This window comes from Athalia rosae, chromosome 5 (genome assembly GCF_917208135.1).
Source record: "Athalia rosae chromosome 5, iyAthRosa1.1, whole genome shotgun sequence".
Taxonomy (NCBI): domain Eukaryota; kingdom Metazoa; phylum Arthropoda; class Insecta; order Hymenoptera; family Athaliidae; genus Athalia; species Athalia rosae.
Genome location: NC_064030.1, coordinates 7,522,215 through 7,536,131, shown reverse-complemented (window position 1 = coordinate 7,536,131; position 13,917 = coordinate 7,522,215). Strand labels below are relative to the sequence as shown.

The following is a 13,917-nucleotide window of genomic DNA, read 5'->3' as shown; positions in this document are numbered from 1 at the left end:
CGCTTTTACATGAAACAAAATATCCCGTACACCGTACGCGTTTTCGAATATTATACAAGTTATTAAAAACCTCGCTTCGAATATGAATTCAGGGGGAGCTGTCGGAACGAGAATAGCGACGCCGGCGGTGGGCAATTTTCGCTCACAATTTTTAGCGCGTTTTCTTCTCTCCGTTTTTTTTTTTCTCCGCTTTTCCAAGATACTTTAAAGGTCACGAATAAAGTGCGAGTCGAGGACGCGTGTACGTCTCGAAGGTCACACCCCGCGGCCTCGTTATCTAGTTAACGTAGCGAAGCCATCTTTGTGTCACAAAGGGTCGCTCGCTACACTATCTAGAAGATTTTACGAGCCGCCTTGAGCGAATCCAGACGGGAGTTAATTTTTGGTCTACTTCAGCATCGCGTCCCCCCCCCCCCCCCCCCCCGAAAGTCGACTAATTTTTCGGCGATCTCTCCGTCGAGGAGAGCATCGGTTTTCATGCATATTTCAAAGAAGAGTAAACGGAAGCGCGCGAGTTTTTTTTTTTTACGCCGGAGAGCAAAGACCAATTATATACACTCCGGGTAAAAAGTTATTATTTCAAGTTTTACACTCGTCGGACATGACTCGACGATCTTCAATTTCTCATCCTATTTTCTTTGGGTCGGACAGCTTTTCCTCCGTACTGCAGTTTCCGCAGCGTTCGCGGTGCAGGCTGCGGCGTTTTTTTTTTTTTTTTTTTCACTCGCTTCACTTCCGCCCGCGGCAGCGGACTCACCTCACTCGTACTCCGCGCTAATACCGACACCGACCGAGGTAGATCCATTTCGTTGTTTTACCCGAGTTACACGAACCGGACAGATTTTATTACCTGGGATTCTCTCTCTGCAACCGAGCCGAAAGATAATAGCGGCGTTCTCCCGCGTAGTAGTTGGAAAAGCACCGGGTGTTACTACGTCGGGCGGAATTTCGAGTCCGCAAAATTGTTATGATAATAAAACAGGGATCCGTTCGCTCGCGTGCATTATCATACCCCCGACCGACTGACTCGGTCTCGAGGGTTGCCGTCGAACGGAGATCGGTCGCGTCTGAGCTGAAAAATTTGTTGCCCCAAAAATGGCCGGCGGTACAGGAAGGGGGCTTTGCAAAACTACAATCCGTTAGTTGTCCCATCAACGTAATAGTCCCTGATGCAGGCTTTTCCTCTTGTTCGTCCCGTCCGCGTTTACGACGATTCGACGTGGGCTCCTAACGGTCGTTTTACGAGAGAACGTATCGCGTTCGCGGCCCCCTTTAACTTCGCTACAGCTTTTCTTTTCTCTCGTCTCTCCGGCGGCACTCTTCCCAAGACTCGATGTCTCTCGCCCCTCGCTCTGCACACGGTGTTTTTACCCGCTACGATCTCGACGCTCCGGAAATCATCGGATGTACACAGGCAGACGGGAACGGCGATCGGAATTCATTTCCGACGTCACTGCGGAGAACAAGTCCCCCAAAGAAAGTAGTGTCGGAGAATTTTCTTCTATCGTTTAGCGTTATGTATTTATATGAAAGCGGATACGTTTTCATATAAATTTCACGTCGCAATTGAACCGAATGATATTCGCATATTTTACCGAATACTTTTGCCTCTTATTAAATTCCAGTTATCAGAACGTGCATCTCTTAAGATTCTGGGGAACGTTATTCCGCGTCGCGAGATACAGAGGCTACGTTCATTCCTTCCAATTTATGATTTTACACGACAGGCTGTATTTCACCATTGATCGTTGTAAAACGCGGTGCTTCGCGCGATAGCGCGATGATAGTCCGAGGCCGTGAATAAGTAGCCGTGAAAATTTCATTTCCTCTATCCTTTGCCGCGCACAAGGCGGACCTTCTCGTTCGTCTCCCACTCTGTTTTTTTCCATTATAGGCGATCGGTTAAAACTCGTACGAAATTGTCTCACCGTTCAGTTAAAAATACGCCACGTCGAGAAGCTTGGTAGCAATACAGCGCGGTAAGAGGGGCGGCGAGAGAAATAGAAGCGGGTAAAAAAGTAAAGTAGTTTTCAGAAGAACGGAAGAAGAAGAAGAAAAAAAACAAAAAAAAAAAAGGCCGACGATTAGGAATCTCTGTATACAGACGCAACTTCATCCTTTCAATTATACTAAACAATTGAACACCCATTCCGAAAAGTTTCTCAGAATCAAAAGACTCGTTATATTGTCTCTTGAGAGCTTTTTTTCTCTCGCTACTTTTCAACTTTAGGTAATTTAGAAAATAGCTGTTTAATTTGTTCGAAGAGGGAGAGGAGGAGAAGAAGGAAACAAAATAAATAAATAGGAAAAGTCAAATCGTATTCGAGGGACCTCTGAAAGTTCAGACAACATAATACTCACCGAACACACTTTTATTAGAAACGCAAACAAAAGCTTCCGGAGTTGAATTTTTTCCCATCTATCATATCAGAATCCGAATGTCAAGAAAACATTGTAGAGTTTGCCATTAGAATTTTATCAATAAACTTTTCAACGTTCAACAGTATCGACGTTGTTGTTGTAAGAGCTTTTCTCTCTTCCTCTTTTTTTTTTGTTTTTTTTCTTGTCTTTTCTCTTTTCTCGTCGCAGACGAGTCAAAAAGCAAGCCGCCCGCGCGCACCGAAAGTTCAGCGGTGGTACCCGACACACCTGCGCAAATTTTCGCATCGTACATCTACATACGTATACCACATGCCCTATGTAAATACATAGTAATAGAGGTGAGTTAAAATAACGGAGTTTGGCACGTGCCTCGCTTCCTTGCTTTATACCGTAACTCCGTTGAATCGACGACATTTTTGCTCTCGCAATATTTCAAATATTTTCAGAACGCGTATCCGACGCTCGGTGTGGCGTGGCGCACCTGAGGCATTTCCAAGCACTCACGTGTTCGCGGGGATGTAACCCGAACGTATAGATAGAGATACACCACGTACGCGAAATATACACACACGCGCGCGTATACCACACGTAAGTGTATCTATATTCCGTACCGGCCCTGGCCACGGCATAACGTGGGACAGGAACATATCTCTGTATCATTTTGTAGTCCCTTGAGAATTTCGCGTTGCTATTACGAGGCGCACACCAGAGGCAAATTCTTGAACGTTGGACAGGTTACAGAGAACTTCGGATGTGATAGATGTGTATGTGTACGTGTGCGGGGGTAGGTATATAACGCCGAACCGGGTGTGGGTGTTGTACGGAAGGACGATCCTGCGCCCGCAGCACGTGAGGCAAACCTCATTTTATAAAGTTAACGCCGGAGTCCCGAGGGATACGGTGTCCCATTTTAACCGTAGGACAATAATTAGTCCCCTCTTCAGTTGACTACTAACTAGCTACCCTCTTTGCAAACGTGCACCCCCCCCCCTCCCCCCCCCCACATGTGTTTGTTTAAACATGCATAGGTTACTGCGAGTAAATAGTTAAACGAGAGTATATATATATGTATACCCATGTACGTACCTGTACGCGTGTATTACGTAGGTGAAACGCGAGGATGTTTTTCTTCGCTGGGGATACCGGGAAGGACCGAGGTACACATCCTTCCCATCGTCGGAATCCTTAATCAGCGAAGGATACCCACCTAATTCCATTACAATTACACCTAATTACGTATTCTCGAACGATGTATATCCTCTACCGCGCCGCGGTGTACGAGGTGCGAGTGATTAAGGAGAAAGGTTTTTTTTTCACTCTTAATTTTCTCTTCCCCACAGGCTGCGACAAACTGACGAAATGAAAATTCATTTCACCCCCGATGGTTTTTCTTCCGGAAATGATTTCGCGCGACAGGCTCGTTATCTCGCGACGACTGTCGTCGACGAAAAGGTCCGAGTCATTTTCCATCCGACACCTGTTCGATCCCTACCGTGCGGATAGTTTATTCGTTTACTTTTTCAGTTTTTTATCGCCAGCTGAATTCCCAGCGGAGATCGAGTGTAACGGATCGATTATCTTCTGCGGATGATTTTATCGCGCCCGAATTGTTCGAGTGAATTATACTATATATATATTTTATTTTATTTTCACTTTTTACAATCGAATTGTCCCGGATTTGGAAATAGGATGAGCCGATCACGGTCGGAACGTAGACAGACGAATATAACGATTGATCGATCTGTCCGCTCTGTTAAATTAACGTCGGAGGTAAACGTTAAATGGAGCTGCGCGTTTGTCACGTCATTGAGAACTTATTGTTATCTGATTTTCCGTTTCGTCAACTGTGATCCTTGCGCTTTTCACTGGCTAGCCGTTCATAGAATTCGCATCGCAAGCACCAAACTAACACGCGTGCCGTGCCAGCGAAATTTAATCGAACGACTAAACTGCGCGACGGTTGCGTGTGTCTGTCTGTGTGTCTGTGTGTGTTCACGGTGCGAAAGCGTAATGGCGAGTAATAGAATTTCACCACTATTCCCATTCTGAATAGAATCACGACGAGCACATCCGGAGCATGGTACCTAGAGAACCTATCCTCCATCCTGGCAAAATTTATTGATCATATTAACCCTTCTATTGCCGAGAGCGTCAACGTTCGCCGTTCTCAGAAGTCGAGCCTGCTTTCGAGAACGGAAAAACACCCCCCGCATCCGACGTCCTTTTTAACGTCCTTCGAGGTCGCGTCATCGTTTCCTTTCTCTCTCTCTCCCAACTTGGAATTTGAAGGAATTGCCAGCGAACGATTATCGGGAAAATCTATCGAACGAAAGTACGAACTAAGTATAGATAGTGCGAAAATAAGAGGACGATAGAAGGGGTGAAATGAACGGAGCTTCGTTCACCTCGGAAATTCGGTCGTCATTTGCATGTAAAATAATCTGGGCAGATCCTGGAGGAGAAGGGAATGGAATTACTTACGCATAGTAGAGAAAGAGAGAGTAGAAGGATGCGAATGAGGAGGAGGAGGAGGAGGAGGACGACGAGGAAGGCGAAGGGCCCGTTAGTAGGTACCTACGCGAAAACCCTTCCTTATACCCGTCCCACCGCATCTCCTTTGCTGTGGCATGAATATTCAAGTTCACCCTTTGGCTGTTTGACGCTGGTAACCGACGTGTTAATTCGACCAGGATCTAGCGCGAGAGGATTCACAGAAGTAGGTTATACGTATACCTCGGGCCGTACAGCTCGGAACTATTTCCTCGGGGATTCGAAATACGTCTTTAGGTCAGCCGCCGTTCTCCGTTTTCGCCCCGTCAAACTCTTTGTCGGTGGGGTCTTCGCTACTCGCCACCCGCAAGAAACTTTGCTCCTCCCTCCCGCCTCCCGTTGCTCCTGTCGGACCTTCATCCGGTAATGAGGATCGATCTGTTGTGGAACCATCGGTGTTTCATCTCCCGCACAATATCCGATATACACACTCCGATATGTATACCGGCAGTTCGACTATATCTCCGAAGAGGAATTCCACCTTCGCGAACCAGACTTCCGGTAATCGCTTAAACGCGTGGCAAATAGGAAATTGGTAACCCCCACTTCGTTCATAATAGACGAGAGCGCTGCGATTTCAAATATTCATAGACCGAAATCTTGGCTCTCTCCGTCTCGACGTACGAGAAGTACCCACCACCGACGATAAATAAGGGGGGCGGACGACCGCGGTAAACTCAACGTTTCGAATACCACGTGATTGAATTAGTATCGCGCCAGCGAAATTTTTCAACGTTCAAAATATTCCAGCGGATACATGAGATGGAGTAAAAAATTTTTCAACCGTAGAAATAAAACTGGTCTCACCGAACCCGACTTTATAACTGTACATACATATACGTGTACGTATGTACATATATATAATACATATATGTATCGGTGAAGAAATATCTATTCTCCATAGAGATGATGAAAAATTCACCTATAAACGGGGAAAATGAAAGGACTAGCAGCTGCGCATGAAATATGCAAATATTTTTATGCGGTACCATCGCACACGTATGTATCGGGCAGACGTACTTCTAACTAGACGTATATACGTGTAATTTGCACATGCACACATGCCAATGGAAATAGCGCACAGCGCACGCCGCCGTTTCCATTGGAAAAACCTTTCGCGTGCTCTCGCGGTGTTTCCTGAAAAAGATTTTCCAACCGACGGAGTAGGAGGCGTCGCTGTGGCGGTGCAGGCGTTGACTTTATATGCATGTACGCTTTCTTGAGGAACCGGATCGCGTGACACGAGAGCGGAACGGAGTGGAGTCGGGATACCTGCGATCGATCGTTTCTACGACTTCGATTGAATTTTACGTGAATAAATGTCATTTTTTTTATGACATCCACCGAAAATTACTTCGTCCCCCACCGATCTGCGACATGCTTTACGGTTTTATAATTCGCCCGTTATTGTTCGGCTAGACGACGCTTCCCCCTTCATCGATGGGCAGAGGTCGTGACCCCTCGAAGCGAAAAGAAGAGTATCGCTTATCAGATTATGTATATCATTCGGTCGCGATGTAATCGAGCTCATCCTGTTGGAATAAAACTTTCTCTTTTTTTTTTTTGTTTTTTTTTCCGGAGACTGATAAAATATCAACTTTCTCAACTTTTATCTGTTTATTGGATAAACTTTGAGTTTGATGGCGCCTGAGCCTCCTCTTAATCCTGTCGTCTTATCTCCAGTTCTAGGTATAACCTTCTTCTCGGAAATGGGCGCTTGGATCAAACTCCGTAAAATAAATCCCGGAGTAACTGATCTCGAACCGAAGTAATGATCGCGAATCCTTTATACCTAATTTTCCGTATACCGGTGAAAGATTTTTTTTATTTTTTTTTTCATTTTTTTTTCTTCTTCAAATACGAACTACATTCAGCACGTTTCAACGGACGCGTTTCATTCGTCGAATGAAAAACCCCTACCGGTGGTTCCACCGGTTTGACTGATCGTCCGGTTGAATGAACGTTCGCGGCCGCTCCCGACTTGTACACGAGTTCCGATAAGATGGAAATGGTTTCCGGATGACGTCAGCGCTCTTCGATATCCATAGGGTGTTACCCCATTGTGTCGCGTGTCCACCGGACCTCCCCCCCCCCCCCCCCCCGTCGCGCGTCGTTCCGGGATTTTCCTCGGACGCTGACAACCGATAACCAGATGCCTCCAGAAATGGGCATTACTTCAATGCGTATCGTGTATACCGAGTGTAACGTTATCGCGAAACCGAAACGATCGATCCACTTTTTTGGGGTCGATTTTTTTTTCTTTTACAGAACAGCGCAGCTGACAGGTTTACACGAACGAGATAAATCATGCGCTCGGTATTTAGCTTGCGAGCTGCGGTATACGTGGAAACCGATCGACTCTGGAAGTCGAAGGTGAACGTGAACCGCAAGGTCTGTAATCGTCGGTTTTATTCCAGCGTCCGGGTCGGGATCGGTGATCGGACGGGACCCACTGCCACCCAGGGCCATCAGCACGTCGCAGTTGTCTCAGAGAACGCTGACGCAGCCTCCTCTTCCTCGCGGAAACGCGCACCACCAGTCGCATCCGGTTCAACAAACAACGCTTCCGATTACCCGCCCGTTAGAACGTACCGTCGCCGTTAGCGTCGGAGATGTCAGGATGACGTCTGCTGGGTAAGTGCACCGCAGTTTATTACCCCATTTAGAGTACGAAGCCCTCGAGAGATCGACCCATTCAATCGGTCGGTCACTTTGGAAAACGGAATAGAGAAAACGTCGCACCGGGGTAATAAAGTGGGGGGGGGGGGGGGGAAAAAGTCGAAATCCTGTACGACGGATATGATGTGGTAGGGGTGGGTAGAAGTAGTGGGGGATGTAAAACTTTTTAACATTAAAGCGTTTATGTTGGAGTTGTATATGGGTAAGAGATTCGAGGTTCTGAGGTAAGTTTCGGAGCCGGAGGAAGACCCGCTTATTGCGACTTTTCCGTCTAGTTGATTACCGGATGAAAAAAAAAAAAACAGAATCCTAACGCGAACAAAAGTATCAGAGGCAATGAAAGTTCGAGCCGACGGGACATGTGTCGGTATTTCGTTGACGTGAGAGAAAAAAACGGTTTTTTTTTTTTTTTCGTTCGGTCGGTTACCGATTCTCGTTGTTTTATACGTTACCTGAAAGTTGCCAATTTGCGAAATAATTGATTTTGCGTTATAGCGACCCCCCCCCCCCCCCCGTCTCATCGCTTTTCACGAGAACCAATTCGAACGAAATTGAGTGGAAATTTTACCCGGCTAAACTGTTCGATATTCAATCTTCGAACGTATGCGAACCTTTGGAAAATAATAATAATAATAATAAGGACGACGACGTTTTGCCTCGAAATTCGGAATGATCTTCGAAATTTAAATCGCAAGCGGTAATCACTCGTATGGCGACGTAGCGAATGTTTGATACTTTTCAATTAATCAGAAATGTTTATCGCCGTAACGCGTCAAACTACGTTCGTGTTACCCGCAAAGAATGGAAGATGACGAATGATAATATCTGTCTCGTGGAGAGTTTAGATTGTTGAAAATGCGGGTTCAATTACGAGAGAGTGTTTTCCGTCGTCTGACGGCTGTAATCATTCAATGTACATGGTAGGACTGCCGGTATCAGTCGAAGGCTACTTGCCGTATAGTTTTAATTAAATTAACGGACGTTTGTTTATTACATCTGATGCACAGGGAGGCGAGAATCACGTCGCCGGGAAGCGGTCAGTTGAAGCAGGAACAACCAGTGCAGAGGAGGATGGCTGGGAATCCCGCTGGACCCTTAAGGGTGATATCGCCTAACGGACATCGGGTTTCCAGTCCGAACGACAGCGAATCTCATTCGCATAGTCCCGGCAAGTATTTCATTAGTATTCCGCACGAAATTAAGCCCACTTACCTATTTTCCTACTTTTTTTCTTCTTCTGATTTCTGTTTTTTTTTTTTTTTCCATACGTTTCGTCCGTCGCACCGCATACCTCTTCTATATACTATACCATTTCTGGTAGCAGATATCCAGATACGTGCAACTTCCTACGTGTTTCGAATCCTTGTGGCAAAGCTTCCAGGGTTAGAAGTTCAATCTATACCGAAGTACGATTGTCCATTGTTCCCTACCAACTTCTCCAACACTTCCAACGATCTCGACTATTATGTTCTTACAATTGTCCATTGTCGTATTATCAATGGAGATACCTCAGACTTAATTTGGGGAAAGTTGCGACCGGAATAACCCAGAAACACATTGACTCGTTTTTTTTTTTTCTTTCTTTTTTTTTCTTTTTTCTCTCTCTTCTCGTTTCCCATAATCGATGGAGTCTTATAAGGTTCCCGTAAAGGACATGAAAAATACGGAGATGTTTTACCCGAGAAGGCGAGAAAAGTTGTCTGATTAATCATTAGGCGCTTTCTATTAAGTGACAGCTGGTAATTTTTTAATGAACTCCGTAGAGATCGATCGCGGTGAGCTACGCGTGACAAAATGACTGCGGATAATAGGGTTTCGCATCTTGGAAGTTTGTTCGGAAAAAAAAAGAGCTGGAAAAGGTGGAAAAAGAAGAAGGCGAGTGTTGTTTGTCCACGGGGGTGGGATCGGTGAATTTATTTACAATACCGTTTTCTCTGCTTCTTTTACCGCGATATTTGCTCGGCGAATTTTAAGTCCAGCTTTCTGGTGCGACCTCGCGTTTGTCGCTCCAACTACGAGTAGCATTGATTTCGATTCCATTGTGTTTGCCGAGGGCAAACTTGTCCCCGAGTACTGCACTGACAATGAGAATGGTCAAATTTATTGATCCGAGGCCGGAAATAATCCACCGGCACATCGATAAGACAGGAAATGACGATGTCCCGCTATTGCCTATTTTACGGAAACGGCACGTATGCCATTACCGATAATGGAGGCGCAAAAACAAAAGACTATCATTCGAATTCACACGACAACAATATGTGAATTACGTACACAAAGTACAATTAAATGAAAACAGTCACGTAGAGCGGGCTAATTATCAAGCGAAATTAATTGCCGGTTGACGTGAGAGACGGAGAAAATTATTACCCGAAGCAGTTTTTAGAGACATTAGTCGAATCAAGGGGGGGAAAAAATTTCCTAGGCTACACGGGAATGGCAAGATTTTTTTACCGTTCACTCATTTTCTTCTTTCCGTTGAGAGCGTCCCGTTTTCTCATATGAGGGAGAAAAGCAGCCTTCGAAGCTCAACCGGCTGAACCAGCTGTACCTAAATTCTAAACTTCCCCCTGTCCTGCAGTGGCTCATAAAGTCCAAAGAGAGCTAAGTTCTGGAGCGCGTTTTGGACGTAAGTCGCGTGTCGAGTTTAATTATTCAAAGGCCAGGAGGAGGACCGCGGGACGTATGTCACCGCACAGGTTGCCTCTGGAATAATGGAAAGGCAAAGCGGAGCCAGTGAATTCATTCGCTCCCTACCTACCGTAACCTTAAGACGCCCTCGGGACTCCAATTATTCCAGCTTTAGGAAATAATATCCACCTCCCGGATTCGAGGGGAAAATCCAAAATGTAGTCCGCTTCGTTTCAGCCGATGAAATTCACAAGCTCCGAGGCGATCTTCGCAAAGAGGCGATAAAGGTCGACGAATTGTTACCTTTTTTTTTTTTTCTTTCTTCTCTTCGTCGGTTAATTCGGCCGGTCCTTTTTTTTTCTCCTCTTCCTTCTCCTTATCGCCGAATGGACAGATAAACTTTTTCCGAGCGAAGTTAATCTCAGCTAATCGAGAGATTTGGGGAGATACTAGGAGTTAAGTGTGCAGTGATTCGCGTCGTAACAGCGGCTTCATTCTTGGCTTAAGGTACACCAAAAGCCAGAGTGGCTGGCACAGTAGAAACGATGAATAATTCATTGTTTGCAGTTGAACTGCCTTTGGCATGCAAGCATAATGGCTTTAGGCAGGAGACCTTACGAATCGCCTCGTTGATTTCACGAATTCCTCTTGAACGAACGACTTTACTTTAACCTCTTAAACGTGGAAATACATTTTCCATTCTTACCGGCGAAGGTTACCTCCCCCCCCTCCCTTAAAACCCACCCCGATTTCACCCTTCTCTCTTTTCTCTCTCTTACAACGTCACGGAATCCCGTTCAAAACAAAAGCAGATAAAACGTCACCATTAACTTCTCATCGCGTCAATCTACGCCGAACAAATTTAACCGTATAAATTGTAAATTTCATATCTGAGCGGAAAATTTCATCCCTTCCAAGAATCGGTGTAGAGAGCTCAACACTTTGTGCGATATAACCGCTCGCTCGAGTGACAAACCGACTCAATTATTACCCTCAAACAATTTCCGCCTTTGTACCTCACGGCAAATATTTATAACGGGAATTCCAAAATACACCCTTTACCGAACAGATATCGAGCTAAAAAGAGAAAAAAACTTCTACTGTAATCGAATTGGGCTTTTTGTCATTCTTTTTATTCTGTCATTCTCCCGAATATTTTTTCTACACAGTTCGTCTCTTTCTACCTGTAGGAAATAGTTGCGTGTCGGTAGATGATAAATAACGATAGATATAATTAATAATTTGATTTTCAATCAATATTTCCAGTCGAACGAACAATCGGCAGCCCCGTCGGAAGGGACTTCGATAGAATCGAACGTGTCGGCGAAGTGAATGTGAATGGTCACGGTAGGCAAACCCATCGCAACACCAACAATCGGGACAACAATGAACTTCTGAACAAAAGGGTGAGTTATTTAAAAGCTCCACGGATATACACTTGTATGGATTTTCACCCTTTATCCCGAAATCTTAGCATACGAGCAGGTATACTCTGTGTACACATTTTATGTTCATGTTTGTCTTGCCTAAAACCACAAATTGTCTCGGATAAATTATCGTACTTTATTTTATGCGCTTAACGATCATATTCTTCGTTCATGTTTTGTTTCGTTTTATTTCCATCGGATCGAAACCGATATCCGATTGTCTCGTTGTTACAGATGTATTTATAACGAGATGTCTCGGGAAATAAGTTGCCTTGAAAATAATATCGAAGGCGTGCGATCGATAGGCAAGAAATGCACCTGCTCCCGTCCATATGAATCGAAAAAAAAGAGAGCTTAATTATTGAATAACTCGGTTTCGCAAGGGGTGGCCTCGAGTGGGAGCGCGATGTATGGATGTATCGCGAGCAATGCTGCACGACTGGCCGTCTAATATCGTAGATTTCCACTAGATTCAAAAAATGATCGAAAGCATAACCGGCGTTATCCCGTCAGGAGGTGTTTTGTTTCAGTTTTACTTATGTTCGCTTATTCGTTTAATTTATCATCGTTAATGACGTTCCTTTGCTGAATGGAACGCCATTTTCAAGAGTAACGAATATAATCGTCTACGAAAATATTTATACCCCGAAAGTCAGGCGTGTATTATGTATAGGTAACGATCGCATAATAAGGGAGTATTGAAATATTCATAGAATTCATTTATTTCAATTCCGCAGTTCCAATCTGCTCCGGAAAAGTACTTCCGCCATTATTCGTTGGCGTCGAACAGGAGATCGCAAGTATATCCTGGTCCGTGGAAGATTTTTACCCCATAGTACAAACGTGTACGGGGTCGTATCGAAATTATCATAATTCCCAACACGAGAAGTAACTCGGACTATAGTGCGCGAAATTTTTTAACGGCTCATCTCGAGGTTTCGGTTGCTTCTCGACAATGTCACTCGGTATATAATATTACCGGATGCAAACCGAACGCTCGACTTCCGTTTTACGTTGAAATAATAAAAATGAATATCCATATTATCCCAGTTTTATAGTAGAAAGAAAAAAAGAGTCACCGAAACAAAAACGAATAAAAACTAGAAACACGATTTACAACAACGGCGGATTTTCGTATCATCTGTCACTTGCCGAATAATGTAAATTCACACATTTCAATTCCGAGGAATCTCTCGTGTTCTGGACATCCGTTTTATTTATACGTGCACACTATAATCATACGCTCGAAAATCTGCGTATGTGTAGCAAATAAACGTCTGCGTGGTCTCTGTGTACGGTCTAATAACTATTCAAGCTACATTTCAAACACAACTCTCGTTAAATATTCTCTATTATCCGATCTCTTGTTTTATTAGTGTTGACAATTAATTGACGGTTGTATTTTACAATCGAAATTGTGATCGGGCCAGACTTCTGAGGGATTATGCCGTGGGGCAATCGTCGATTTTTTGTTGCAATAGACATATTTCGTAGTTACTTTTGATCCCAATCGTTGCAACTTTACGTCACTTCATATAAAAATCGAAATTACAGAATAATCATAAAGACCATCTCCGAAAGCAATCGAGAAAAATCTGAAAGGAGAACCAAATTCGCTTTGTTATTTTGCCACGTTTCTTTCTCTGAAAAATTTAATTGCTGGTCATTAGAAAAATTGAAAAAACTTTTCAATGTAGAAGAAGAAAATAAAATGGAAATCAGATATACCGTACACATTTGTAACTCGCGTAGCATTTTGTTACTTATTGACGAGATGTGTTTAACGTATCAGTTGGATACCTATCCGATAGAAACTAGTTGCCGTTAATTGCTAATTATAAATGTTGTCTTCTAGAATTTAGTTAATTAATACGCAGCAGCTCAGCGATAATTGTCTGGTGAATTTCTAGCGTGGGTTCAAATAGTTGGGTGAACTAGTCGTTATTGAACAAATCTGCACTACTTACGAATGCCACCGACGGCTTTGTAGCGTTTCTGCTAGTGACGCTTTCGTTACAGTGAATTAATTATAATTTTAATTACGTTTCATACGCGACCGGGTATAGGGTTACTTAAGTTGCACGTTCGAACTGGTCAATCGGCGTCTTATACAGGGAGAGTCACCTAAGGTGTCCACGGTAGGCGGAGACAGCGAGAGTGATCTATGCTCGAAAATCCCACAGTTGTAATTACACCTTACAATCGTTACACTTTTAGTTTTTAGCAAACTTTGAACAGCAATTTATAG

At 44.1% G+C, this 13,917-nt stretch overlaps 1 protein-coding gene across 10 annotated transcripts in view; it reads left to right on the top strand.

The window, feature by feature from the left end:
- The window catches only part of LOC105685860, a 165,816-nt gene that overhangs the window by 132,721 nt on the left and 19,178 nt on the right, over positions 1-13,917 (top strand). For all 10 annotated transcript variants that reach the window (XR_007278447.1, XM_048655454.1, XM_048655453.1 and 7 more), the window contains 3 exons: positions 7,350-7,566; positions 8,619-8,779; positions 11,509-11,648. Coding sequence is in view for 9 of the 10 variants with exons in the window: in XM_048655454.1 (XP_048511411.1) it covers positions 7,350-7,566; positions 8,619-8,779; positions 11,509-11,648 (518 nt within the window). In the remaining variant the exon portion in view is untranslated. The remainder of the gene's footprint in view (positions 1-7,349; positions 7,567-8,618; positions 8,780-11,508; positions 11,649-13,917) is intronic.